Raw genomic sequence first — 27188 nt, forward strand, 5'->3', positions numbered from 1 at the left:
GCAATTAATCAGAGATGCATCTGTAATTATGAGAGCCGGAAAGGATAGTTGAAGAAAGCTTGAGAAGTAAATTTAAACTCCCTGAAGCTAAGCTTATGAGCTTATACTATTACGTGTGGAGTAGAGGTCTGGGAGAAATCAAGGCATTTAAAGAACAAAAAAAGAGGGGCACCTGGGTAGCTCAGTCGTTAAGCGTCTGCCTTCGGCTCAGGTCATGATCCCAGGATCCTGGGATCAAAACCCCCAATTGGGCTCTCTGCTCAGCGGGAAGCCTGCTTCTCCCTCTCCCACTCCCCCTGCTTGTGTTCCCTCTCTCGCTGTGTCTCTCTCTGTCAAATAAATAAATAAAATCTTAAAAAAAAATAAAGAACAAATAAATAAAGAACAAAGTGTAGTGCTTTTTGATATCAGATTAGCCATATTACCATTCTTGTAAAATTTACATTTTTGAGAAAGCTAAATGGCTTATTTCACTCCTTCGGTGCTCATAAAAGGCTTTTTTTTTTTTCTTTTTTAAATTAAGTTTTTAATTTTAATTCAAGTACCCTACCTCATGGGGGGGAGGGGGAAAGGGCTTCTATCCCAATAGTTTTACTTCCCAGAAAAAAGTTTACTGAGTTTCATCAAAATCTACACATCTATATAAAAGGGAAATTTATATAATTGGGGGTTCAGAAAGACGTATTCCTCCCTTACCCTTGTCCCCACACCACCCTGCTTTCCCTGAGCAGTGCTTTGGTGTCAGTCCCTCAATTTCCAGCCTACATCATTCTCAGAAAACTGTTGTATTTCTCAGCATTCCATATATATAAGACGCCAATCCTCCAAATAGCTATAACAATATACCCACACATACATGGATATTTTTCATAACAAAATGCCAGGAAAAGCTCTACTTCACCCGAGGCACTAGCCTGTGGGCTCTGCATGGGTAAAGTTAATCTTGAAGCTGACTGTTTTCTTGGTCCCCTTGGCTGTCAGCGAGCTCAGCATCCAATTCTCAACTCAATTCAAGGAGTTATGCACAATCTGCTTGTCTCCATTTATTACCTTTCCTCCCTGATCTTGGTCTTCTTCTTTTAGCTCTATTTTCCTAGGTCCTGATATTTATTTATATACGTGTTTTACCTAAAAGCCTCCTGAATTTTTTTAAGAGTATGCCAATAGAGGGGCGCCTGGGTGGTCTGCCTTCAGCTCAGGTCGTGATCCCGGGGTCCTCGGATAGAGCCCTGTGTTGGGTTCCCCAATCAGCAGGGAGTCTGCTTCTCCTTCTGCCCCTCCCTCTTCTTGTGCTCACTCTTTCTCTCAAATAAATTAATAAAATCTTAAAAAAGAAGAATATGCCAGTATATAAACATATACTTGGATAAATAACAGTGAGGAATTCCCATTACGACACTGAGCCCCTGATGGGACAACCAATCGTAGATTTGACTAACCAACACTTCTCCCCAATGATACAGTATTGCAACCATTCCTGGAAAGAACATTTGATAGCTTCTGCCTAACCATAGACTGTTTCTGTATTAGGTGCAGTTTAGACCTTTTTGTGCGTACGAATTGCCTGTGGATCTCATGAAATTGCAGATTCTGATTTAGAAGCTCTGGGGTAAACTGAGAGTCCAAATTTCTACCAAGCTTCCTGGTGATGCCAATGCTGCTGGTCCTCAGACCTCATTCAGAATAGCAAGGGACAGAGGATAATAATGAGCCCGGGTTGTGATGATCAACTCTGCAACATTTAGATTTGACTTATTTTCTGCAGCCATTTGGTTAATATATGTGTGATGGATTCTTGAGAATTCACTTCAGAAAGCAGATGGGTCCATGCTGTTCTCACCCCTGCACACCAGGCTCTGCTAATCCTCAATCAGTGGCATCAACATCACATTGGTCGAAAACTGGCTCCTAGACTCTCTCTGTGGGTATGGGCCTGAACCGCCATCCTACCCGTTAATCCTGTCATGGCCTCATAGAGATGAGTTTCCTAGGAAACCACCTGGTTCAGGCTCCCATCCAGGATGGGGAACCTCTCTGTCTCCTGCCACTGTCCAGTGCTCCCAGCAAGCTCTGATTACCTTCACTGGCAGGGACTCACTATCCCTAAGGCAGCCTATGACACTAAGGAAGAGCTCTTATGAAAACAAAGCTTGTCTTTCTGCTGAGTCAAAATCAACTTTCTGGTAACCTCCACCCACTGAATCTTGTCTGCTGTTTGCAGCATTTCAAGTCTGCTCTTACTCAAGTCAACCTTTCCAGTACTGCAGACAGTTGCAATGCCTCCTTTCTGCTCTCCTCCAATTAGACGCTCCCAAGTCCTCCAATTGCTGGGCTGAGAGGTCTAAAAATGCAGACCTTCTTCTGAGCATGGCCCAGTTGTCAAGATGACTCTTAAAAATGGTGCCCAGCATATGTCCAAAATAATTGAAAGCAGCCAGAAGAGATACTTGTACACCCATGTTCATATCAGCATTAGCCACAATAGTCAAAAGATGGAAACAACCCAAGTGTCCACCAGCGGGTGAGTGGATAAGCAAAAGGTGGTATCTATGTACAATGGAATATTATTTAGTCTTACAAAGGAAGGAGATTCTGACACAGGCTATGACATGGATGAACATTGAGGACACTATGCTAAATGAAATGACAGTCACAAAAAGACAAATAAAGGGGTGCCTGGGTGGCTCAGTTGGTTAAGTGTCGGACTCTTGATTTTGGCTTGGGTCATGATCTCAGGGTCGTGGGATGGAGCCCCCCCATCAGGCTCCAAGCTCAGCAAGGAGTCTACTTGAGATTCTCTCTCTTCCTCTCCCTCTGCCCCGCCCCCACCTGGTACACTCTCTCTCCCCCACCCAAATAAATAAATCTTCAAAAAAAAAAAAAAGACAAATGCTGTATGATTCTTCTTATGTGAGGTAGCTAGAGTAGTCAAATTCATAGAAAGCAGGATGGTGATTGCCAGGGGAGGGGGAGGGGAGGAATAGGGAGTTGTTTAATGGGTCCAGAGTTTCAGTTTGGGAAGATGAAAAAGTTCTGGAGATTGGTTTCACAACACCGTGAATGTACTTACTATTGAACCGTACACTTAAAAATGGTTAAGATGGCAAATGTTATGTCATGTCTATTTACCACAGTTTTAAAAACAATGGTGCTCAGACCTGGTCAAAACACTTCAGTTGTGTTAAGGCTAGTGTAGAATATGCTAGGGCTATGATTTTTCCTTGATTGCTAATCTACATTTCTAGTAATGCAGCTTCAGAATGTGGCCCTAGTATTTTTAGCAGGTGCACTGCACCATTACGGCATATTCCACGTGTGGTCTATTAAACCCCCCAGCTCCTCGTCACATGAATTACTGCCAAACTATCTTAAGATGATGTAAATGACTTCTCTAGCTGTTACCTGCCTTTGAAAAAAAATATTACCATGGACGCCATAGCCATCTTCTGGAAACTAAACTTTCTCCTTTACAGTCATTTTAAGTTTTCCATGCCTTAAGTTCATTTCCAAAAAGAAAAAAGAATCTTTGACATGTTCTGAAATCATTTTTAAATGATGCTTATAAAAATCTGTGTATGTTATGGCTGATACCTAGGCATCTAGAAGTTTGTAGGTAGTCTTTGTGCCAATATTTCTGTGCTCAAGTGAATGTTTCTTTAGCCATCCTTGAGCAATCTTGGCATAAAGACAATAATAAAAACAACTATTTACATTCCACATGAAAAACTAAACTTAAGTATTGCAAACATCCACTTTTCACGTCCTTCATAACTTCTAATTTAGAGAAAGGCATCAGGAAAGGCACCATTGGCTTGAGAACAAAAGTGTCAAATGCAGACAGAGTCTTGTAATTTATTGAGAACCATTAACCGAAACATGAAATACTGTGAGTGGAAAGTGCGTGGCTTTCGTGCCATTGCCAGGTGTAATCACCTTTCTTTGACTCTCACATTTATGTAGTTCTGAAATTTTCTCAGATAACTGAATATATTTAGCTCTCCTTTTCCCAAGTTCCAACAACTACTTTAATTCTTAACAATTTTTTTAGATCTGGAGGCAGATTTGGGTTTGTGCCTGTTTGCAAAAGCAGAATGCAAACCAGATGAAAAGGTGCTCACAGAGTGAGTTCACAGAGTGAACTGTATTGGGGTAGTTTCCACATGCTACCTGCTTCTGAGAGTGTAATTTCCAGAGACTTTTAGGAGATGAAAAGGTTTGTAAGAGCTCAGTCACACTTTGCAATTACAGAAAATTATTAGTTGCATTTAGATCAGTCAACTGTACAAATGGACCAATTTGGGGTTTTTGTTTGTTTGTTTGTTTGTTTAAAATCCTATCCCAGAATATCTATGGGTCAAGTTGTTCAGGTGTCATTCACAGAACAGAAAACTCACTGTTATCACCACAAAAAGGAGGGTGAATGATTCATTTATAATTGTTTTGAGAAGGCCAATTTAACAGCAATTGACATCCAAGATTTTTTTTATTTTCAAAAAGGCTCTCAGCCATAAGAAAAGGGTATGTTTTACAAGTAGAACTTTTTTCCACAGTAAATTATGAAACTATAGAACTATATAAAAACTATGAAAGGTCATACAGAATCTTCAGTTTTAACTCAAGGAGTAAAATGAGGAAATCAGTCCCCCGGTTCCTAGATTTTGCATCTTGGGTTTTTTGTGACTTTCGATCACTGGCTTGTTAAAGGGGCCGTGGACATGGAACTCTGTCCTGAGGGCTTTCCGCATAAAGCCTGCGAGACGGCATCGGGGCAGGACAGGCAAAATTATAAATACCTGAGCTCAAGGCCAAACCAAAACAATGTTTTAAACGAAAGCTCATACAAAATTACTGTTAATAATGCAAGAAATTCGTAGTTCTGGTTTCCAAAGAAAATTAATTCAGCTCTCTTGTGGATGTAAAATGAAGCTTTGAAAAAAGAGGGTGGGATCTACTCAGTTTATGCTTAAATGGATAAACTTGTGGCCTGGTTATGGTTGCCGTGGGAGCTATAATTTTATCCTGAATTTTTTAACGTCTTATGTGCTGCCCATAGGTTTTTCTCGGAACTGCTTGTGATGTGGAAGAAGGAGAATCATCCATGAAGGTGGTTGTCTGCTCAGAGGCCGTGCTTCCTCGGAGGGCTGGCTAGGCAGAGTTTGCAGGGCTTTGCATTTTCTGAGGTGGTACCGTGGTAGAAGGAAAGAAGAGCTTGTAGGACATAAGCATCCTTTGGTTCTGCTGGAAAGGAGCAGAAAGATATCACCATCTGCTCTTCTATGGAAGAGGGCTCCTGAACTTGCCTTAACTTCTCTGCAAGGTGCAAACAAGAAAAAGGAAGATATTAAATGACTTTTTTACAGGTCCCTTTATATATTTGGACCTTCCTCTCTTATTTATTGGAAAGAAGAAAGGTATTAGGGAGACAAGGAATGGGGGAAATAAGGACCTCCCTTTTGTTCACTACAACAATCTACACTATCATCATCCCTTACAGGAATTCCCTCCACTCTGTAATCTTTAAGTCCACTGTTTTGGTGTCATCCACTGTACTCTTGGCACCCTACACAATACCTGGCATATTCAGGTAACCATTTTCCTCAACATATTTTATAGTGAAAAATTTCAGGCAGAGACATTTCAAAGAATTGTATGTGAACACCATATGTTCCCTCTAGATCCTATCCTTAACCCTTCACTATTTTGCTCCAGCGTATATCCAGCCAGCCAGCTTCTCTCCATCCATCATCTCATTTTTATTTTTATTATTTTTTAAACCAAGAAACAGTCTTTTTTTTTTAAGATTTTATTTGTTTATTTGAGAGAGTGAGAGAGAGAGCATAAGAGGGAGGAGGGACTCGATCCCAGGATCCTGGGATCATGACCTGAGCCGAAGGCAGACGCTTAACCGACTGAGCCACCCAGGCACCCCCATAATCTCCTTTTTAAATGCATTTCCAAGCTGCAAATATCATTTCACTTCCCTCTATATACTTCAGCACCCATATAATTAACTCAAGTTGACTATTACGATTTTGTCTCTTTTGAACGCATGAGATGCACCTATCTTAAGTGCACTAATGGATTTTGACAAATGCATACACCTGTGTAACCCAAACCCTTATCATGATACAGAACATTATCCCTCCTCTGGAAGAAGCCTCAAGATGATCCCAGTTCATCCCCATCCTTCCATCGACATTTTCTTTTACTGCAAATTAGTTTTGCCTGCCCTAGTACTTCATATAAACAGTTTCATACAGTATGTAGTCTTCTGTGTCGGGCTTCTTTCATTCAGTAGGATGTTTTTGAGATCATCCATGTTGCTAGGTGTAATATAGTTCTCAATAAATATTGATTTGCTGATTTTTATCATAGTGCTGAGAGATTCAAGTTGACCAAATGTATTTACATTCAGTTATTATAACTTGAATGTCTCTTATTAAACTTTTGGTGGGGGGGGCGGTGTTCAGGACTGCTGTTTGTGGATGACTCAGTAAAACAGGGCAAGTTTTGTGGAAGAAGTAAAATAAGGCATCTTTTTAAAATGAAAGAAAGTGGGGCGCCTGGGTGGCTCAGTTGGTTGAGCATCTGACTCTTGATTTTGGCTCAGGTCATGATCTCAGAGTCGTGAGATCGAACCCCATGTGGGGCTCTGCACTCAGTGGGGAGTCTGCTTCAGATTCTCTCTCCCTCTGCTCCTCCCCTCTGCTCTCTAAAATAAATACATCTTTAAAATTAAAGAAAGATACCAAAGGATGGTTATGATTGGAGCACATGAGACGGGCCAGACAGGAACTGACCCCAAACCTCTCCCCTTCTCACAGGTGTAGGTGTGATGGCTAAACAGGGCACTTTCCACAGAAACGTTTTTTTCTAGAATGTTCACTTGCTGTACCCAAAGGCAGGATGTGACTTGGCCAAGGGGGAATCTGCATGCTTCAGTTCTTTCCGCAGAAGTTCCCCGTTCTGCAGAGAGCGAGGCTGAGAGCCAGCAGCAAGGAAGTAGAAGGCAGAGCTTCCAGTTGGTGTCTGTTGCGGTAAACGTGACTGGCTTTTTGGGGGAGTACCAATTAGCTGGAAGAGTCCCAACTGAAAATTTTCAGAAGAATCCCCTCTAGCCCACAACTGTCTTCTCTAAAAGTGGGTTCCCAAGCTCAGGAAGGGTGAGGGACACTGTCCTCTTCAGCATGTGAATTTTGTGTTTATTAGTGATTTCACATACCTGTCAGGGTTCATCGGAGAGTTTCAACCCCCAGAAATCTATGTTCTCTTTCTTAATAAGAAAAAAAAAGAATCAAGGGGGCTAAACTCAACTGTGGCCTGGAGCTGACCCCAGCTTACACGCAGTCCAGATTACTACCTGGAGGCACCTGAAATCTCAGGTGGCCCTTTCGAGTTAACCCAGGTGGCTGGATCTAAACTCTTCAACTCAAGGCCTCAGCCTCCTTCCTGAGCAGGGTGTGGGGGACCAGCCACCGGGCACAGAATTAAAACAGGTTCAGACATGGGGAACTCCAAGGAGTGTGCAATTGAAGACCTCATCAGCCTTCACGAATTGTGTTTCCCCCCTGTCCCCAGCACAAGCATTTTGCCTTTAAACCATTACTTAGCACCCCCATGGACATTTGGGAGGACAAGGGAGAAGGAGGCAGATAGGAGGTAGAGGAGATTGGTTTGGAAACTTTGAGAAAAGTCTAGATGCACTTACAGTTGACAACTGGCTGCTTTGCCTTTAGGATAATTGCAGGGACTGGGGCACATTAAGACATAATGCTCAGGTTGCTGCTGCCTGTGCCACGGATCATCTCACCAATGATGGTCAAGATGGGACACATTACCACTAAGAAGGTACCTTTCTTAGGAGTATTTCCTGAGCTGTTAAAACGCCAAGATTGCTAAACCACCCTTGGTGGCTTTGAACAAATGTAAAGAGGTCAGCTGGCTGCCTTATTCCCCAGCGTGCTGAGATGTGGCACCGAAAATATTGTCACTAAATGCAGTAAATAACCACAATGTACCCAACCTTTTATGCACTCATAACTCAGTATATTGGAAACTATTTTCCTTTGACCCATTGCAGCCCATCATGCCCCACAGTCCCAGAGGGGTCAAGCCACGATCCTGCCCCTGAATAGTCACGCTTTTCCGCAGAACATGCCCAATATGAGGGCCAAAACTTTGTCACCCTTCAGTGGAAATCAAGAGGTCCCCTCAAACGCAGCAGCATGTCTGCTGTGAGAGGGGCTGGCAGAGGCTTTGGCCAGCCCGCAGGTTTCCTTTGACCTTGGTTAGGACCAGGAGTGTCGCTGTAAACTGCGAGGCTCGCCTTAAGGTGGAAAATAGCATCAGTTTCCACTGCCACCCCAGATAGCCAAGTTCTGCTGCAGGGCGATGGCGGGGAGATGGTCCATTCCAGGCTCCTCTCCTGCCACCCAGAGAGCTGCTCGGAGGCCGCCTACAGGTGCAATCCCGGCACTGCGGCCTGGGCAGCGGGACCAGGACGGTGGGAGCCCAAGCCCATCAGCATCTCACTCAGCCCCTCCCCAAACCTGAGCGGACCCCAGTGTGTCCGCCGCCCTCCCCCTCCCGGCTTCCCCTAGATCCTGCCCTGGCACTGTTTGGAAAAGACGCTGGACCCTGACGCTGGGAGCCCTCCGAAACTTCGCAGACTGGGATCGGGGAGGGGGTGGGGCGCGGCCGAGGCTTCCCCTCGAATCTGCGGCAAGCCTGGCTCCGGGAAAGTTTTTCAAAGTTCCCAGCAGCGCCTGCCCAGGTCGCCTCCGCCGGGCGAGCAGACGGCGGCAAGCACGCCAGCCTCGCCGCCGCCGCCGCCTGCGGCTACCGCTGCCAGCAGCGAGCTCTGGGCGGCTCGCTCGCTCGCGGGAAGCGGGCCGGGCTCCCGGCGGGCAGGCCCTCCTCCTGGGGCGAAAGCCGCAGCTGACGCAGACGGCTCGGAAGGCGGAAGCTGCCCCGCTCTGACCGCTCAGGCAGCGCCGCGGCGCTTACACCTGGGGCCCCGACGGGCGGGCACAGGCGCCCGGCCCAAGGCGTCCGAGGGGGCTCCCGGGCAGCAACGAGGCGCCGCGCGTCCCTGAGCAACGGACCCTAGCAAGTTCCTCGCCGCACGCTGCCCCCCTTCCCGCCTGGCCCAAAGCTCCCGAGGGCAGGGGTCCGCGCTGAGCCCCGGGACGTCTACGCGGTATCGCGAGTCCCTGAGCCCCCAGCCCCTTCCAAGTTCCTCCCAGTCCTCCCCCTCCACCAGAGGGAAGGGGCGTGTCTTCGAGCGACACGCCTCCTCATGAATATTAATAAGCGCGCATGCGCCTGCCGGGCGCGCTGGGTAGAGGTGGCCAGCCCCGGCCGCTGCTCCCAGACGGGCTCTCCGAGTCCCTCTCCGAGAGCCGGGCGGGCACGCGTCATTGTGTTACCTGCGGCCGGCCCGCGAGCTGGGCTCGTTTTTTTTTTTTTTTTTTTCCTCCCCTCCCTCTCTTCTTTTTAAGCAGCTGATCTGAAAGGGAATAAAAGGCTGCGCATAATCATAATAATAAAAGAAGGGGAGCGCGAGAGAAGGAAAGAAAGCCGGGAGGTGGAAGAGGAGGGGGAGCGCCTCAAAGAAGCGATCAGAATAATAAAAGGAGGCCGGGCCCTTTGCCTTCTGGAACGCGCCGCTCTTGAAAGGGCTTTTGAAAAGTGGTGTTGTTTTCCAGTCGTGCATGCTCCAATCCGCGGAGTATATTAGAGCCGGGACGCGGCGGCCGCAGGGGCAGCGGCGACGGCAGCACCGGCCGGAGCACCAGCGCGAGCAGCAGCGGCGGCGGCGTCTCGAGTGCCCGCGGCGCGCGGCGCAGCGATGCGGTCCCCACGGACGCGCGGCCGGCCCGGGCGCCCCCTGAGCCTCCTGCTCGCCCTGCTCTGCGCCCTGAGAGCCAAGGTAGGAGACCGCCGGGCCTCCTTCCTGGCCCGCCCTCTCCTTCCCCTCGCAGCTCCCTGGACGCCTGCTGTTGAGCGCCTGGAGCGGGCTCGGGAGCCCTCGGGCGCCCGGCTCCCCGGCCGGGTCCTGCTCCCGAGACGCAGCCCCTAGGCTGGGGAAGTCCCGGACCTCCTAAATCTACCCTCCAGGTGGGGCAGGGGGCTGCGTTCTCTCCGCTCTTCACCCCAGGGGTAGTCGTCGGATTTCTCCTGCGCTCGTGCATTTTATGCCCGGGAAATCACGTTGAGTCTTTGCACTCGGTTTTGCAAAATTATTTTCACTTGGCGCTGAGGGCTCGTCGGGGCGGGTGGGGAGGGAGTCGTTACTTCCACCCTCGAAGAAAACAACTTTCCCGTGCGCTGACCTCCCTCCCTCCCTTCCTCGCCGGCAGGTGTGCGGGGCCTCCGGCCAGTTCGAGTTGGAGATCCTGTCTATGCAGAACGTGAACGGGGAGCTGCAGAACGGGAACTGCTGCGGCGGCGTCCGGAACCCGGGGGACCGCAAGTGCTCCCACGATGAGTGTGACACGTACTTCAAAGTGTGCCTCAAGGAGTACCAGTCCCGCGTCACGGCCGGGGGGCCCTGCAGCTTCGGCTCGGGCTCCACTCCTGTCATCGGGGGCAACACCTTCAATCTCAAGGCCAGTCGTGGCAACGAACGCAACCGCATCGTGCTGCCTTTCAGTTTCGCCTGGCCGGTGAGTGAGCCGCGCGGTGAGGGGGGCCCGCCGAGGTCCGCACCCGCGCCTGCCGAGCCCCGCTCTCTCTTGCGAGAGGGATTTAAAGGGCCTTGGCTTGAAACTCCGCGCTAACTGGAAAAGTCTTGCGGGGTGGGGTGTTAAGCAGCCGAGACACTATCGTTAGATCTCAGCAGGCCCCGTCTTCGAGGCTTTTTGCTAAGCACACAAAAGTGGGGAGCCCCCAGGGGTTTGTGAGGCAAAGCTCCCAGGAAGGCCAGTTTAAACTTGCAATTTGAAGGCCCTAGATTGACCCCCCCAATTCCCGAGCTGGGGGTCCTTATAGACGATCTTTGCTTAACCATTTAAACCTGATGGGCCGTGGAAAGCGACGCGGCGCAGTTTTGGCCTTCGAACGCCGTCCAAATCGGCACCCTCCCCTTTCTCGTGAGCGGCCTGGAGAGCGGGTGTGTCCTTCCTGGAGGGTGTGGGGGAGCCTGTTTCCCGCTGCTCTCCGGGAGACTTTGGGGCGTGCGGGGACGCGCTCCGGGCTGGATGTAAGGGCGCGGGGGCGGCCGCCGCTTGGGGGTGTGTGTGTGGGGGGGGGGTGTCTCTGGGCCATGGCTGGAGCTGGGAGCCCGAGAGCCTCCGCCCCCTGCCGGCCCCTTCCTGCCCTCGCCCCCGCGCCGTGTAGCCCTTGTGGCCTCACTTCCAGCGGTTCCCGGGCTCTGGAACCAGCTGTGTTTGCAAACTTCCCCGGGAAGGGCGGGGGTGCGCCCTCGTCCGGCGGGCGCCCGGCCCCCGCTAGCCTCCGGGGGCGTGTCAAGGCCTGGAAGGGGCGGCCCACTAGAGGCGGCTGCTGAGAGTCCAAGTGCGTGGACCCCCGCCCCGGGCGCCGCTCGAGGCCCCGGGCGCCGCTGACCGACCCTGCAACGAGGCCCTTGCAACATCCCAAACTGGGTAGAAGGAAGATGAGCGTGATTGCAGAAGGGGAGGAAAGGGGAAAATGCTGGTGCCCTCTGCTCCGCTCCCGCTGTCCAGGAGGCGTGGCTCGTCGCCAGGACTGGGGCTTGGCCCAGCCGGTGCTGCCAGGGTGGGCGTTGAGGGGGGAGGGGGAAGCTCGGTGCCCGGGGGAATACTCTCCGCCACGTGCTCTGATAGGGTGCACTCTGCTGCCTCCTATCCGCGGGCTGGGGCTGTGATTCGCATCGCCGGGAGGGGAGGAAGGGGGAGAGTGCCTGGGTGTTGTGTGTGTGTGTGTGTGTGTGTGTGTGCGTGCGCGTGTGTGTATCTTGGGGTGGCTCTCAAGGCCCGCATTTACCGGAGCTGACATTATAAAGTGCCCTCTGCCATGAGTGAGATAAGACAGTTATCGGAAACATGCCATTAAAAGGGACTTATAAAAACCCGTGGTATGTAGAGTTCTCTGAGAATGGAGGGCTGCGTCTGTTGTGGGATTTCAGTTTTACAAAGAGTGTTTATCTTGTTTGTTAATCCCCTGCTAGGGAGAACTTTAAAGAGGCTGGCCACTTTTTAATCTGTGCCCAAGTTAACTGTGAATACTGACCGCCCTTGAACTTGTGTTTGGAGTTTAGGGGGAAGGGGCCTGCAGGTGGTTCCACCCTCCTGAGGATCAGTCCGGAGCCCCTTGCTTTTCACAAGACCATAAAAGGAATCTTATTAGTGATGTGGAAAAGCTGCAGGCCTGGCTGAGGCTCACTTTGGAGAGTAGGGTCAGAGGACCGCTTGGATGAGAACAGGGAGCCTTGCTCCCTGGACTGGTTCTGGAAAAGTGACCTAGAAGGTGTGTCTGTCCCCATTTGACACTTGGCAGAGTCCTAGATGGGGAATGAGCAGAAGCAGTGTGTGGGGCAGAGTCGATTGATTTGCTGGTGCTCTTCTGTGGTTTCAGGGCCCACGGGTCACCAACCATGAAATAGACTCTCGGCTTTTCTAGAATAGGGAGACCGCTGGGGCTACACTGAGTGTGGTTCTTTTGAAGTTGGGCCAAATGCATGTATCACTCATAAATGAGTCTCCACCCTGCCCCCCTAAAAGGCCTGCTGTGAAACATAAGCTTTACTTCCCAAGAGAAAGTGGCGTTTAGGTGTATTGTTTTAGTTTATTTTCCCGAGTGTGGTTAGAGAAACACCACAGTCTGTAACTTTCAAGAATGATTCCAGGGTAAGTGTTAACCGAAGTGAAAGCGCTTAGGTATTGAAGTACATAGAGCAGTTTCATTCAGTTTGGCAATTAAATATTAATAAGCATGTCTATTTAAAACTGACTTTCTTGAATAAGTAATAACTGAACTTGGTACAGAATTCAAGATGAAAAGACGATCTGGGTTTTTTTTGTTCTTTTGTTTTTTTGTTTTTTTTTTAATCAAACCACCTTGGCCTTCCAGCCACTTGCGCCCCAGACCCTTAGGCAGTCCCGGTTACTGTTCGCATGGGTCCTCCCAAATGTGCTGACCACGGAAGAGCTGTGGTCCAGGGTGCACGGTAGAAGGTCAGTTTAGAAGGTGGTGTAATTCATGTCTTTGTTGGGAATTACAAACTCAGTCAAACTGTTCATGTTCTAGAGAGGAAGAAGAGGAAATGAGCGGTCACATTTGAAATCTAGTCCACATTCCAGTGTCCACGTGGGGAGCTCTGTAGAGGTGGGTCTGCCCATTGGATAGTATCTGGTTGTGTTCCACTGAATGTCTGCTGTCCCAGCTCTAGGCTCGTGGTTCTCATTGGTGGCTTCTAATCCCCATACCAGTGCTGTGCTCACAGGGTTTTGACTTGAAGCAACTGGCCTGACTTATGACCCTCCAATCAGGGGGACCCAGTGATAAGAACATACATTATGGAAGGTAATTGGGCTCAACGGGAAGTGATTTGGGAATACCATTTATAAGTCATTGAAATGGTTAAGTTGCACCTCCCAAAATTAGTGCTAAATCCCGGTAGTACCTGCTTATTAAAAATCCATTAGTGTACTTACCACTACCCAGCCCCTGAAGCTTTTTAGGAACTCCAGAACCCCAGTTCGCTGAATTGATGCATTGCAGGCCCTGCAGTGAAGTGCATCTAGAGAAACTTGGGGGGAAGCAGTTGACATATCTCGTCTCTTCTTGGCCTCCTATTTAAACGCCATTGACAGTGATAAAAGGCTGCTGAGAACAACTGAATTTTTCAGGGAAATCCCGTGAAGTGTGTTTCTTGCATACCAGAGGGACGCCAGCTTTGGCCCCCTTCACGCTTAAGGCCTGATTGAACAACTGCCACGGGTTTGGGTAAATCAGATGCCCCAAGGTTCATCACAGAATATAATTGACATGTCCTTGTCTTCCTGCCCTCTGCTGTGTTTCTGGGTCCCTGCACCTCTGTGGGTGTGGTGTGGACACGTGGAGGGTGGAGGGATGGGGTTCTCATTTGAACCGGCTCCTTTCGGCAGCCAGTATCTACAACCCGTGTGGCCACCGTGCATGCAGACAAACCGCGCCCAGGAGTGTAAGTACTCAGAGCAAGGGATTGTGCTCATGTGGAGAAAACCTCTTCTGCTCTGACACCTGGGTCAAATTAAAGTGATGAAATGACATGTCTGCATTGCAAAACCAGGCTTGGCGGGGGAGGGGAACCTGTGCTCACTTTGTGCTATGTGTCTGCAGAATGGCCGTTCCCCAAATGAAATCCCCATTCAGGGTACTTGGTTTCTAATTTTTTTTTTCTCTTCCAGGTGTAAACTGCTCTGTTTTCTTCCTCCTTATTGTCTTGTTTCTTAGCAACTTATTCAAACCTCCAGTACTTGTATGACTTTGCAACCCACCAACTCCACACCCATAATTCTACAGGGACTTCAGACATGTGTGGGGAACAGTGAAGTTTTGGCACCAAGGCAGTTGGGGTGAGGAGGAGTGGCATCAGCCTCTTACAGGCATGTCACTCCCCTGAAAACCAGCGATCTGAATACTGCCTAAAATCTTTATAGGGAAGAGCGGTAAGGGACCCTTTGGGTAGAAGGCGTGTGGGAAGTTTAGCATGGAGGAAAAATGTTCTTCATGAAGAAATGCAGCCAAGGCAATAAGGAGTCTTCATGTTCCTGAGCTGAAAACAGGGATGCAAACAGAGGCCGTGGCTGGATTCACAGCAGCCACCAGCCCATTGTAAAGGGCCAGCCCTCGGTTCCAATGTCCAGCTTTCCAGATTATGCATTCTTACATAGTAACTAATCTCTGGGTGTGCATATAGTTAGCATATCGTCCATAAAGGCAAATATTCCAGAGCAGCCCCCCTTGGTAAACTCTAAGTGTGTTCCTTCTGAGAGAAGGGACACTTGGCTCCAGCTTTTAAATACACTTAAAAAATTAGAACAAAGTACATTTAACCTACTTTTCAACTTTAGGAAGATCTATTAGGATGCACGGGAAGTGATGATTCTTGCGATTCCTAAAACGGTGGCAGAGGTGGGACAGGGTTCCACATTCAGAAATGCTCCACCTTTATCTTGGCTTGTGGTGCTGAGTGGCCGTGTTGGGAGCTCCTTGCTGGCTTCTGACCACAGCAGGGACTGCCCTGCCCTGTGGCCCTTGTTTTCATGGTGCCCGCGACATTTGTCACTGGGGCAGTGCATGTACAGGGAAGAAGTTCTGCAACGTGGCTCCCAGTGGTTAAAAGTGGTACATAAATAGTCAAACGTTCAGAGTCCTCTACCAGCTCAGCCCAGTTTTTATGCACTTTTGGTAAATAAGTAGAAAGGCTTCTTGTTCAGGCTTGCTCTGTGTGAACCGGACGGTTGTGCTTGGCTGGCTTCTCGGTATTCTATCTATTAACCTCGCCACCCTTTTGTAACTGGTGCATTTAATTATCAGTGGGATGCTTTTCAAACAGGTAAGGGTAATGATGGGAAAGGGGGTGGGGGCATCTCATGGACAGCCTCCAATCTGGATCTGAGCTGTGGGGCCCACTTGGTGAGTCTTTGAGGTGGGCTTTCATGAGAAAATCACCCTTTGTAACCAGATAGGACTCTATTGAAATGTCAAGCCCCGCAGACTAAATTGCCGTCTCCGGCTGAAGTCGTCTTAGCCTGGCCGCTGTGGGGCAGTTGTCCTCTCTTCAAGCCTCCCGTTGCCACGGCCGTGGGACCCGTGAATTGTTCGTGTGAGCGTGCGTGCGCCCACACATGCGATCTCCGAAGCCTTTATTTAATATGTCTGTGACTGGAATATTTTATACTGTGGCCACCCAGACGCAGGCAGGACAATAGTGTGGCCGAATTGACTGAAATGAGGATTACAGAGAATAATGCAGCCTTTCCAAAAAATACTGCTAATACAGGGCCCGCGACAGGAAGCGACAGTTGAGTCAGCAGAGCGCAGGGCCCCAGACCAACCCCGGGGCTGGCCGCCTGGCACAATGGGCCCCCCCCAGGCACGTCGGGCATCCCCAGAGTGTGGGCTCCCCAGCCGCCCAGCACAGCGGCCTGGGGTTTTGGACGCCGCTCGCGTGCCGTTTGGATGGCGGTTTGTTTGTGTCCGTCAGCTTGGCAGGAATGGAAGCAGCCTCTTCTCAGGGCTTGGTTTGGCTGCCACTGTTGCCAGGAAAAGGAAGTTCCCAGCTGCCAACACAATTACCTTTGTTTCTTACATCCCCCTTCTTAATGTGGCAATTAAGTGCTTAGCCCTGTGCCCGGTGCCAAGGTAACCACTGTGGAGTCAGATGGGCGCAGGACACCGCCCGCCGCAGCCCTCCCTGGGACGCCTGGGACGCCTGGGACGCCTGGGGAGTTGGAGACCAGGCCCCTCCTCTAGGTAAAAGGCCATGGCAGTCCTCCCCAAAGGTTGTCCTGAGAGCTGGCCATTCCTCTTTCCTGCTCCCCGAGCATGAGGACCAGCCTCTGTGGCCAGATTGCCCTGGGCCTGGAGGTGTGGGAAGGGGGAGGCGCAAACCCACACCCAAGTTCTGTTAGCTCCCCCCACCCTCCCGCTTTGCCCTCCCGCCCCCCATCGTTCTGGGGAGATTTACGAAAAAAGAAGAAAGCAAGGGGACTTTCCTAGTCTTCCTTTTGTAGTGTAAAACCAAGAAAAATCCAGGTATTTGCTATTTCTGTTTCTTGTGGGTGGTATTTTTGTATGAACTTGTTAAGTTGGACACTTGCCCATCATCTGGCCTGGCACCCTCTTTCCAAGCCCTTCAGGGGGTGCCCAGCGGCTTGGCCTCTGCTGGGGGTCAGATTTGAAGTTACAAATTGGGGGTGACATGATCCTAGCAGATTGCATCCGATTTTTAGTCTGGTACTGGCCTAATATGACATAAAGTGCATGGTCTGGATTGCCCGAGTCTGGATGTATATTCTGGGATGTACAGAGGTCAAGCGTGGGCCTGGGAAAAATTAAAGTTCCTAGCAACAAATAATCATTACCAAATTATCTTGATTGTTGATCTATAGTGTGGGGATGGAGTGGGAGGTAAGAGGGCCTCCTAATAGGGACGTTGGAGGGAATCCTATCTTCTGAAGCCTGGGTGGGAGGAATCCTGCCCCGGGAGGTGAGGCCCAGAAGCATCGGCCCTTCTCGGAAACCAGGGAGAGCGAGACCGTCCAGAGCGTCTTATTTATTTTTTTTGGCAAGGCCTTGGTGCCAATGCTGGAGCCCCCAGCCCTCACCCCCTGTCCACCTCTGAGAAGGCAGTTCATGGACGATCATGACACTTGGTGTCCCTGAGCTCTGGTGCTGCTCTGCTTAACTCTCTTCCCTCAAGGTTGGGCAGTGTTGGTCAGCACCTCCTGAGGTCTTCCCAGCTCCGGTGAGGAGCAGCCTGGGACACAGCTTGGTCTTCCAGGCTCTTGTGCAAGGACGGAAGGATGCCTCCTCCTTTGAGCCTGAAGCAGAATTAATACTGTCATGCCAGCTCAGGCCTGGCACGCCTTCCCCTTCTGCAGGGTTTGTGGCGATGACATGTTGAGCACTTGTGCGAGTCTGTCGGAACTATGGGTATCAATGCATTTAATCAGAGGATTAATTACAACAATACGTGGAAGTAGAGAACATGGGTCTCGATGTGGCCAGCGACCGAAGGGCTTAATTATACAGAATCAGCCCCACATCTGGCCTCATTTGGACTTGGCTCTCCCCTCCAATCAGTAGAGAAATGTAATTTCTTGCTGCTCTCAGGGAAGAGTCCTGTAATTTGTAGTTAGTCCCAGGAAACTTAGAGGCTGTAAATAAGGTGTAACTTTTACTAATAAAATATTAACGATGACAACAATGAATTTGGACCCAGGGCCACCAAACAGGAGAGGGCTGGGTATGTGCCCCGGCTTGCCTGGTTTTGCTTGCTTTTCTGAGCATTTTCCCACAGTTATCAGTGAACGAAATGGAATCCTGCTCTGCTTTGAGTATGAAACATATTTCGGCTGAATTCCAAGGCAGGGTCTATCACAAGATATTTTTATATTCGGAGACAACACGCTGTGTCTGTGTGTGAGCAGTAAGCTTGCCTAGAGTTATGAATGAAGCGCTTTTTTTTTTTTTCCTCTCTTTTGCTCCACTTTCGCCTCCCCTTGTAGGTGCCTTCTCTTGGTGATGGTGTTTCTGGCGCAGGGTATTATTTGAGCAATGTGCTCAATGTGCTATTTCCGATGCACTGGTATCTGTCGGTGACAAGAGGGATACAGAGGAGGAGGGACATTTTTTCCCCCACCCCCCTCCGATATCCTCCAGCGCCAAGATAGCAGGTTTATTTAAACCCTGGTGTTTTGTGAGACTGACCTCATTCTAAATTACAAATGAAGATTTGAGTAAAAGCGGGAATTTGCTAATGGCTTGGATTGGGGGTGGGGGGTAGAATTCCGAGATAAGCCTGGAAGATAAAAGGTGCCTTCAGTATAATAGCTGGCATCCTGCCAGTGTCCAGGGAATTTGTTTAGTTAGTGGACTCTGATTATTCCTGGAATGTTAGATCTTATTGACAGATAAGTCCATCAATAGCTATAACCTATGGGTGTGCGGTTATTTCTCCCTTTTGTACTTTCGTCCCCAGAGTCTGCCCCCCAAGCACCCCAAGTTGGGTCGCCGCCTTTGTCTTAGTCTCTTTGCACCTACCTACCCCGCCCCCCCCCCCTGCTTCCTAGAGTCACCTGATACTTGTGGGAGCTGAGATGGTCTCGCACAGACAGGGCTTTCAAAAGGGTTCTGAAAAGGAAAAGGGGGCCTCCCTAGGGATTGCCCCACCAGGGCCCAAAGTGTAACCTTAGCAATACCCGGCCCTCCTCACTGGATGCCCCCCCCAAATACAAATACCTGGTTAGGTTAGCTTGAAGAAATTCTTTGTGGGTTTTTTTTTTTTTTTTCTCATGCACTAGTGTTAGGGGTCTGGAAAGTTTTGGAAAACTGTAGAGTGTTCACATATAGGGAGGTGGTATTTCCTGATCATGACTTTGGGCTGCTTGCGTAAGAGGACGATGACCAACACGCAGTGGGCCCCCGCCAGGTGGAAGGAGTCAGCCTGGGGGTGGGTGCCAGGGAGGGGAGGGACCTCAGTTCCACAGCAAACAGAGTTTTCATTTTGACTTTACGGTTTTGTTTGGCGAGGTATGAGGGGAGGCCAAGCAAGTAGGACATTTGGGAGCTGATCCCTATTTCTGGATACTAAGCTGCTGTTGTTCTGTGTTGCAGAGGTCCTACACTTTGCTTGTGGAAGCGTGGGATTCCAGTAACGACACTCTCCGTAAGTATCACAGCAATGGGCTTTCCTCCAGGTGTGTCTTTCTGGAAGCGCAGTGCTTGGAGTATGGTAGTGTCGGAGCTGGATCTGTCTCCTGAGTGCTTCAGAGGACTTGGACCACTCCCTGCTGTCTGCACCCACCCCGTTCCCCGCCCTGCCCCGCCCCCCCCCCCCCCCCCCCCCCCGCCCAACCCCATGGTGAACTGCTCCGTGGAGTCCTTTCTACAACCTCCCCTAGAATGTCCGCTTGGAATATTAAGTGGCCGGGACAGAGTCCCAGTTAACTGAGTCCCTGAATATGGGACCTAGATTATCTTTAGGATAGCGATCTTAATGGTTTTACAACTTTAAAACCTTGTAGACTGCTAAAGGATCAAAGTAGTGACTTTTTAAAAGTCCATTTAAACTTTAAGTGAGTGTTTAATCTCTCATCAGGAAGATAAAGCCCGCAAAGGTGGAGCTGGGCTCTAAATCTAAAGACCGACCTTGAATTTCACTGGGTGGGCAGGTGAGCTTCTAGCCGGTTGGTGGGGGTTTCTTTCCCACACTGGGCATGACCCACCTTTCACTGAAGTGGAATCCCAGAGCCTCACAGGCACCAAGGCTGCCTCGGCCCCTTCTCAAAGAGGGCTGTTTCAGGGCAGCTTGCTTTTCAGAGCTGCGAGGGGTGGCTTTTGGTGGGGAAGTCACACAGGGTGTGTCTGGAAATGGCAGTAGCCTGGCTTACACGGGGTAGTCTTTGCTCTTTAAATGTGACTTAAAGGCGATTTCCCTCACGTGTGGAAACTGCGCGCTTCCTTTTTGCTGGCAGGATCTGGAGGGTTGTCCTGGGAAAACTTGATTCATGCTGAAATCCCTTAGTCTGCGTAGGAGGAAGGGTTGATCCAACTCTTTGTCCTTGCCCTCCCTTCTCTGAATGTCTCCTCCCTTTTGCATCTCTACCTTACTGACCCTTTCTTTGTTTTTGCTGCTGATAACATTTCCCCTCGTTTTCTCACCAGGCCTTCTTTTTTTAAGCGGATCTGAGAATGGCGAGTGCCCAGAGTGGGCCCAGTGAGGGCTTGGTACTTGTGAGGCGGGCTGCTTCAGGCTGAGTCTGGCTCATTGGGGGCCCCCCAGGGCCATGTAGTTATTGCTGAGCCCTGGTGTGCCTGAGGCTGCAGGCCATTTGGGTCCCTCCTCTTGCTTCGACATCATCAAAGCCCGGATCTGTGGACTTCTTCCCTGAGGGGGATCCCCAGTCCCTCTGTGGTGTGGTGGGAGGGGAGGGGGGTAACCAGCGGTGGTTGTGGCCGATGCCAGTCAGGGTCACAGACACCTGTGTGTTCTCTCCTCCCTCCCCTGCCACAAGCATTGGAGATTGTGTGAGCCTGGTGTCACTGTGACCTGGTTACAGTGGTAACTAAGCACTGGGGACATGGGGGGTGGGTAGGGGGGAAATAGACTCATCAGATACCCTGGTGCCGATGTGGCTTCTCCTTCCCTTCCTGCTGAGATGTTAAGAGTTTGGTAGAGTGAACGTCCTTGAGATGGATCCTGGCTTGTGGCAAGAGCTAATTCAGGACACCTGTTAGGGCGTGCAGGACACCTAGCCCCTTCAGGGCCCTTCCTGGGCCTTCCCTCACCCCACGGGTCAGGTAGCTGTGCCCCTGGGAAGCTGGTCCCTCTCCAGAGCTGCCCACGGCGGTCTGCATTTCAGGGTAGCCTTGTTTGGGGTTCTGGGGCATTTCCTTGCTGGGGAGGGGGCCACCAGGTCACTGGAAGGGCACAAGGAAGACTTGTAGGGACAAGGAGTTTTCAGACCTCTACTCTTGAATAATAGGAGTTGCCCCAAAGTCCTGGAATGCCCTGCTGCAGGTCACTGAAGCTCACTTAGTGAACCCCAAAGAGGAGTGAATAAGCCACTGGCTTATTCAGCCTCTCTTTTTACAGTGCTTCCAAAGGATCTTGAATTCACATTCAGAACCGTATTTGGCATCTTCTCTCTCCAAATGAGATCCTGCCTAGGGCCCTTCATGGATGACTGGCACCAGCATTTCAGCGCCTAGTACCATGAGCCAGAAATCTGGAGGACACCCTGTTGTACCTCCCTTTCTCTGAGCATCCATATTGAATCCACCTCCAGGTTCTGAAAAATCTTTCCGGTGCTGCACTGGAGTCCTGCCACGTCCTGCCATGTCCCCTGCCACTATGCTAGTCAAGTCACCCTCTGCTGACGCCTGAACTCCTATGGTGGTGGCCGAATTAGTCCATCCATATCTGCTCTGGCCCACCTCCACTGCTTTCTCCATCCTCCTGCCTCTCCATCCTCCATTCCAGGGCATTTTTTTCTTTTTTAATGTAAATGTGATTGACCTACAATGTCCTCTGTTAGTTTCTGGTGTACATCTTGATTCTATTTGGTGGTTAACTTCACTAAGAGCCACTTGGCTGCTTCCTGTGGCTCTTGGGACAGCTCTTCGTGTGGCCCAAAAGGCCTTGCACAGCCGTCTTGTCTCCCTGCTAACTCCGTCCCATGTTGTCCTCTACCATATCCGGATTCTCGTCCTATTCCACCAGTCACCGTTCTGTCCTCCGATGCGTCCTCTCATTCTGTCCTGCCGCAGGGCCCTTGCACATGCTGTTTACACTGCCTGGAATGTTTTGCTTATTACTCTCTTTACCCTCTGTCCCTCCCATGGGACTGGTACTCCATGAGGGCAAAGGCCAAGGATGTGGAGCAACCCAGATGGAGTTGGCTGCTCTTTGGGGGCCGAACAAGTTGCCGAAATCCTGGCTTCAGCTTAGAGGCAGAGCCCTGAGTTTTAGGACGGAGAATTCCTTCTCACGTGGGCTCTGCAGAGAGAGGCTGGCCCAGAGGAAGCCCAGGTACTGTTTGTGTGTTAGAGTATTGTCTAAGGCTGGCCCTCCTGGCGTCCGTCCTCTGAGATCCTTTCTCTTCTGTTTCAGAGCTGCACAAGAGAAGGGTACAAATTTTTCGGTCTCCCCCAGTGCAAGTGATTGCAGTTTATGGGACTGCTCTGGAGATACGTCAGCACAAATAAGCTTACTCAGACCAGGGTTTCCTCCTAGCTTAGCCATCTTGACGATGCTCCTGTCCTAGGTTTGTGGGTTGGTGTGGCCCCGGGGTTGTGCTCTGACTCGCCTCATTACCTCCACCTTGGCCTGTGAGGCTGTGGTGGGGGCTTTGTGCTCCATCTTCACACAGTTGAAGATCACAGGAGGGTCTGCTAACATCCTTTTTCAGTCATAAAGCTGGACTCCCAAGTGAACTATCCCGCCCCCCCCCCCCCCCGGCCCCGGTTACACCTCTATGCCCCAAGCTGAGAGGAAGTACGATTCAGGGGCGGCAGCTTGGAAGAAGCAGGCAGCAGACGTGATCTCTATAACCCAGATGCCAGACAGCATGTCCCACACCCCCGACTCCCTGCCTCTGGCCCTGCTGGGAGAAACCTGCCACACAGCTGGGAAGTTAGCTCTACTGATCTGTTAGCCACATGGAGGATTCCGGAATGATCGTTTTCATATTTTCTAGACCTGGGTGGAAAGCCTACCGAACTACTGAAAAAGACCCTTCAGCATGTGCCTTTAGGATTGCCCTGGACTCTCGGCTGAGTTGTTTGTGGTTGTTACCTGCCCCAGAGATGCTGGAGGCCTTTGAGCCATGTGTTTAAATAATTCCTTTATTAAGGCCTCCTAATCACATGGTAATAGCTCGCTTCACTTTTTAATTGAACCGGCAGAGCACACACACAGTTAACGGAGGGACATTTTTGTCATTCTTCGGCCTGTGTTTATTTGTAAAACTTCATGTTAGGGAAGTGTTATCTGCAAGTGGTTCTGTGTGTGCTGGGGTGTGAGTCCGCAGGTATGTGGCTTGTTCAAGGCTTGTCCTGCCCACACGACAGTTAAAGCCAGAGGGTGAACACTAGGGCAAAGCTGGGAGTCGTGTAGAAGGAGCCCCTCAGCTCCTCCTCCCCTGGTCACCTGTTGGCTTTGCATAACCTTGTAAATGAGCGCAGGCCCTGGGCCTAGAACAACAGGGGCGTGGGTGGGTAAGAACCACAGACGTTGTGAGTAGGTCCTAATACGGGCTCTCCGAGGTGGCCTCGAGTCTGACAAGGTGGTGAAGGGTTGGTGCCGGCAGGTTTAAGAAAACAAAACCCCAGATCAGGCTGTGGTGTGACTTCGTGCCTCGCTTCCTTTTCACGTCCCTCCCCTGGACTCCTGGCACGTGGTACCTGGCTGTTCTCTCAGACTAGATGATAAGTGACCTCGGGGCAGGACCACTTCTTGCTCCTCGTGAGAGCTGGCTGCCCGAGCTCTGGGCGTGTTCATTTCCAATAGGCACCTTGTAAGGAGCATGACTTGGCTCAGAAAAACCCCCAAGCTATCTGTCTCTAAACTGGGGTGCGTCCCTTTCCCCCTCTGCCTTCTGGGCAAAGGTGAAAGGTGAGATGCTTCAAGTCCGTGTCACAAGGGCCAGCTGCTGACAAGGTGGCAAAGTTTATCATTTTTTAAAAACCTAACTCTACCCCTTGGCTTCTAGTGAAGAGTTTGGAAGGTAGACCAAGTCTTTCTAAATCAAGATCCGAGACTCTAAAACCAGAAGAGCAGGCTTGCTAACTTTTACCTGGAATCAGGTGCTTTCTATAATATGTAAAGAGCTTTTGCAAATGCCCAGCACTGCAATAGAACACTTGGCAAAGGAGAGAAACAGGTCACAGTTCGCAGGAACAGCTGCAGATGGCTTGGTAAGCACGTGGAAGGGTGCTCACCATCCCTTAATTAAATGCTGATTAAAGTAAGAGCTACTTCTTTACCTATCAGGCGGAGATCAGAAAGTTGGATAATCTATACTGTGTTGGCATCGCTGTTGGGAAACCCAGTTTCCCGTGCAGGTGGAACGACAGGCTGATGGGGCTTCATTCGTGGTAGTTCGTGGTTGGCTGGATGGACGTGGATTGGGTGCACTTCCGTTTCTAGAAGGTCTCTTACTGCTAGAACCACACACACGGGCTGATGGGTTCAAGGATGTTCGTTGTGGCTTGGCTGAATTGTAAAATGTCAAAATAACCTAAATGCACCTTTGTGAGGAACTAGGTGAATGTGTTTCGCTGTATTCCCAGACAGGGAAATACTATGCACCCATTAACAAGGGTAAATAAACGTGAAGGCGGTTGCCTCTGGGGAGCAGGACAGACTTTGCACTTTTCTGCCCTTTTGAATACTGTTCGCATTTTGTACCACGTGCCTTTGTTTTCGTTGTTGTGAAATAGGCAAAATGGTCAGGGGAGAGGCTCTGATTGTTGATGCATCAGTGCTTTTTAATTTTTATTTATTTATTTTTTGCCTCTAGAGCCTGACAGCATTATTGAGAAGGCTTCCCACTCGGGCATGATAAACCCCAGTAGGCAGTGGCAAACGCTGAAGCAGAACACAGGGGTTGCCCACTTTGAGTATCAGATCCGCGTCACCTGTGATGACTATTACTACGGCTTTGGCTGCAATAAGTTCTGCCGACCCCGAGATGACTTCTTTGGACACTATGCCTGCGACCTGAATGGCAACAAAACGTGCATGGAGGGCTGGATGGGCCCAGAGTGTAACAGAGGTGCGTGGGCCTGTCATAACCTGCGTGGGTTATTACCAGCTCTGAGGGGCTGTCACCGTTGGGGTCAGGTTCTGTCCCCACCCAGCCAAGTGGCTGTCTCGGGTGGGGAGGGGGAGATGTTTGGGCTGTTCCTCTAGGCCTGAGGCACAAAGATGCTGTTGGTGCCCCCGCACCCCACCCCCGTGTTGGCTGCTAACAGCTCACAGCTGTTCCTTCTCTAGAGCATTGGCCTTGGCCAGACAGCCACTCCATGCCTCTTCCCTCCAGCTCACAGTCTGTGAATGACTAGATGGAGGTACAAAGGCCAGGCACCACCCCCCCCAACCTTCTTGCACTCCATGCTACAGTTCACACTCCAGGGCTTCCTCTGGGATCAAGTGGAAGCCAGACTCCAGCTGAGACCCCCTGCTCAGCTCCTTCCCCTGCCCCATCTGCTGCCTTCAGCCCCCTTCTCTTATACCCAGATCCTTGTCTCAGGCTCTGCTTCTAAGGAACCTGACCCAAAACAGATGCCAAATGGGACAGGGTTAGCTCTGTGCCTGAACTTGTGATCCTGTAGGAAATGACGCCCCTGAGCTCCATGTGGCCTGTGGCGAGCTTTCATGGGGCATCTCGGGGGCCATGGCATTGAGGGGGAAGGGCTGAGTGGTGAACCCGAGCTTTCAGACTCGTGTAGAGTTGGACCCATCACAGCAGTGTAAGCTTGCAGATGTGCTGTCCGTTGTCCCAGCCCTTCTTCTGGGATTCAGGGACTTAACTGCATAGTCACAGATGTTCACAGCATCATCTGTGGTTTGTATCTTTACAAAGCTTCTAATTCTTAGTAAATGGGTAATTCTCGTTGACCAGAGTAGGCCCTCCAAACATGACTGTACTCTGCTTATTTCACCTAATTTGGTAAATTCTTTCAGGATGCACTCAAAAAGGGAGTTTTTGAATTGTGACTGAAGGGCAGGACAAAGAGGAATTTGCAGGTCTCCTGAGCTTTTCTTAAATCACTAGAGTTTTAAAAGGATGGCATTTCTGGGATCCAAATGAAAGAATTGTCAGACGTACTTAAAGTAGTTGGTGTTCTAAAAATCAGGAACAATTACTTAAAAACCATGTTTAGTATTTTTTACCATCTGTTCAAATGTTTTTTTTTTTTTTTAAATAAAGGAAGCAGAATTGCTTTGGCGAGGATACTTTGCAAAAGTACCACCCGACCTGGCCTCCGGATTTAGCCTGCCAAATGAAGTCAGCCCGGTTGGCTTTGTTAGTCCCATGGGATTTTTGAACCATCAGACGTTTTTAGGGGGTGGGGGTGTGGGGGTTAAGGAGGCTGGGACTCCTCTGAATGTGCCCCTCATGGGACAGAGCGGTTGAAATGAGGAGGGATCACAGCTTCTGTTCTTTTGGAGAGGGTGGGAATTGACAGGGAGCAGGATAGCTATTGTTGAGAGAGACTGGATGAAGACCACCCCCCCCCCCCCCCCCCGCCCGCCTCCTCACATCGACTTGCCTGCATTTTGTCCCTGAGTAGTATCATGTTTTGAAGATCTGCTAGCATGGCCTTGAAGTTTAAAGCTGGATTTGCTGTTTGGGCACCTCCCATCTTCCTCTCCTTACAATGGACTTGACATGAGATCTCTGAAAGTTGTGGATTTTGTAGGCTTAATGTGCTAGGCCATTCTCATGATGGTGGTGGTGCAAGAAACAGTGTGCTTGACTCATCTGTGTTTGTTTTGTTTTGTTTTGTTTTGTTTTTACAGCTATTTGCCGACAGGGCTGTAGTCCCAAGCATGGGTCTTGCAAACTCCCAGGTGACTGCAGGTAAATGACTAAACTTTTTTTTTTTTTAATCCTTTAATGCAAGAGGGGGACTGAGTTTATTGTGAATATGCCTCTTTTTCTTTGGAGGGCAAGAAAGCTTAAAAAAAAAGTCAGGCACATCCGAAGCTTATTAAATTATACCAGCTGTCTGGTGGAATGTGCGCACTTCTCTCTTGGAAGAGAAAAAACTCTTATGGGCATAGTCGGTGACGTCATGTATTAACTGTTCTGTAAATTGATAACACGTTTTTATAATCTTCCCCTTAAAGTGCTAATGGATGAGATGGAGGGATGTGGGTTTCTTTGAGTCTGTCTCCTCTCCCAACCTGGTTCCGTCTCCCAGCCCTCCCCCACTTTTCCCATCACTAGGGGACAGCGGAGCATTCTTTAGAATGGGATTAGTAC

At 49.9% G+C, this 27188-nt stretch overlaps 1 protein-coding gene across 1 annotated transcript in view; it reads left to right on the forward strand.

Annotated features, from left to right (window-relative positions):
• The first annotated feature begins 9353 nt into the window (after nucleotides 1-9353).
• JAG1 (jagged canonical Notch ligand 1) overlaps nucleotides 9354-27188 on the forward strand; it is a 35452-nt gene continuing 17617 nt past the window's right edge. The window contains exons 1-5 of the mRNA XM_036119256.2: nucleotides 9354-9931; nucleotides 10362-10667; nucleotides 19309-19360; nucleotides 24717-24971; nucleotides 26723-26783. Coding sequence (XP_035975149.1) covers nucleotides 9851-9931; nucleotides 10362-10667; nucleotides 19309-19360; nucleotides 24717-24971; nucleotides 26723-26783 — 755 coding nt within the window. The 5' untranslated portion in view covers nucleotides 9354-9850. The remainder of the gene's footprint in view (nucleotides 9932-10361; nucleotides 10668-19308; nucleotides 19361-24716; nucleotides 24972-26722; nucleotides 26784-27188) is intronic.

This window comes from Halichoerus grypus, chromosome 10 (assembly GCF_964656455.1).
Source record: "Halichoerus grypus chromosome 10, mHalGry1.hap1.1, whole genome shotgun sequence".
NCBI classification, from domain to species: Eukaryota; Metazoa; Chordata; class Mammalia; order Carnivora; family Phocidae; genus Halichoerus; species Halichoerus grypus.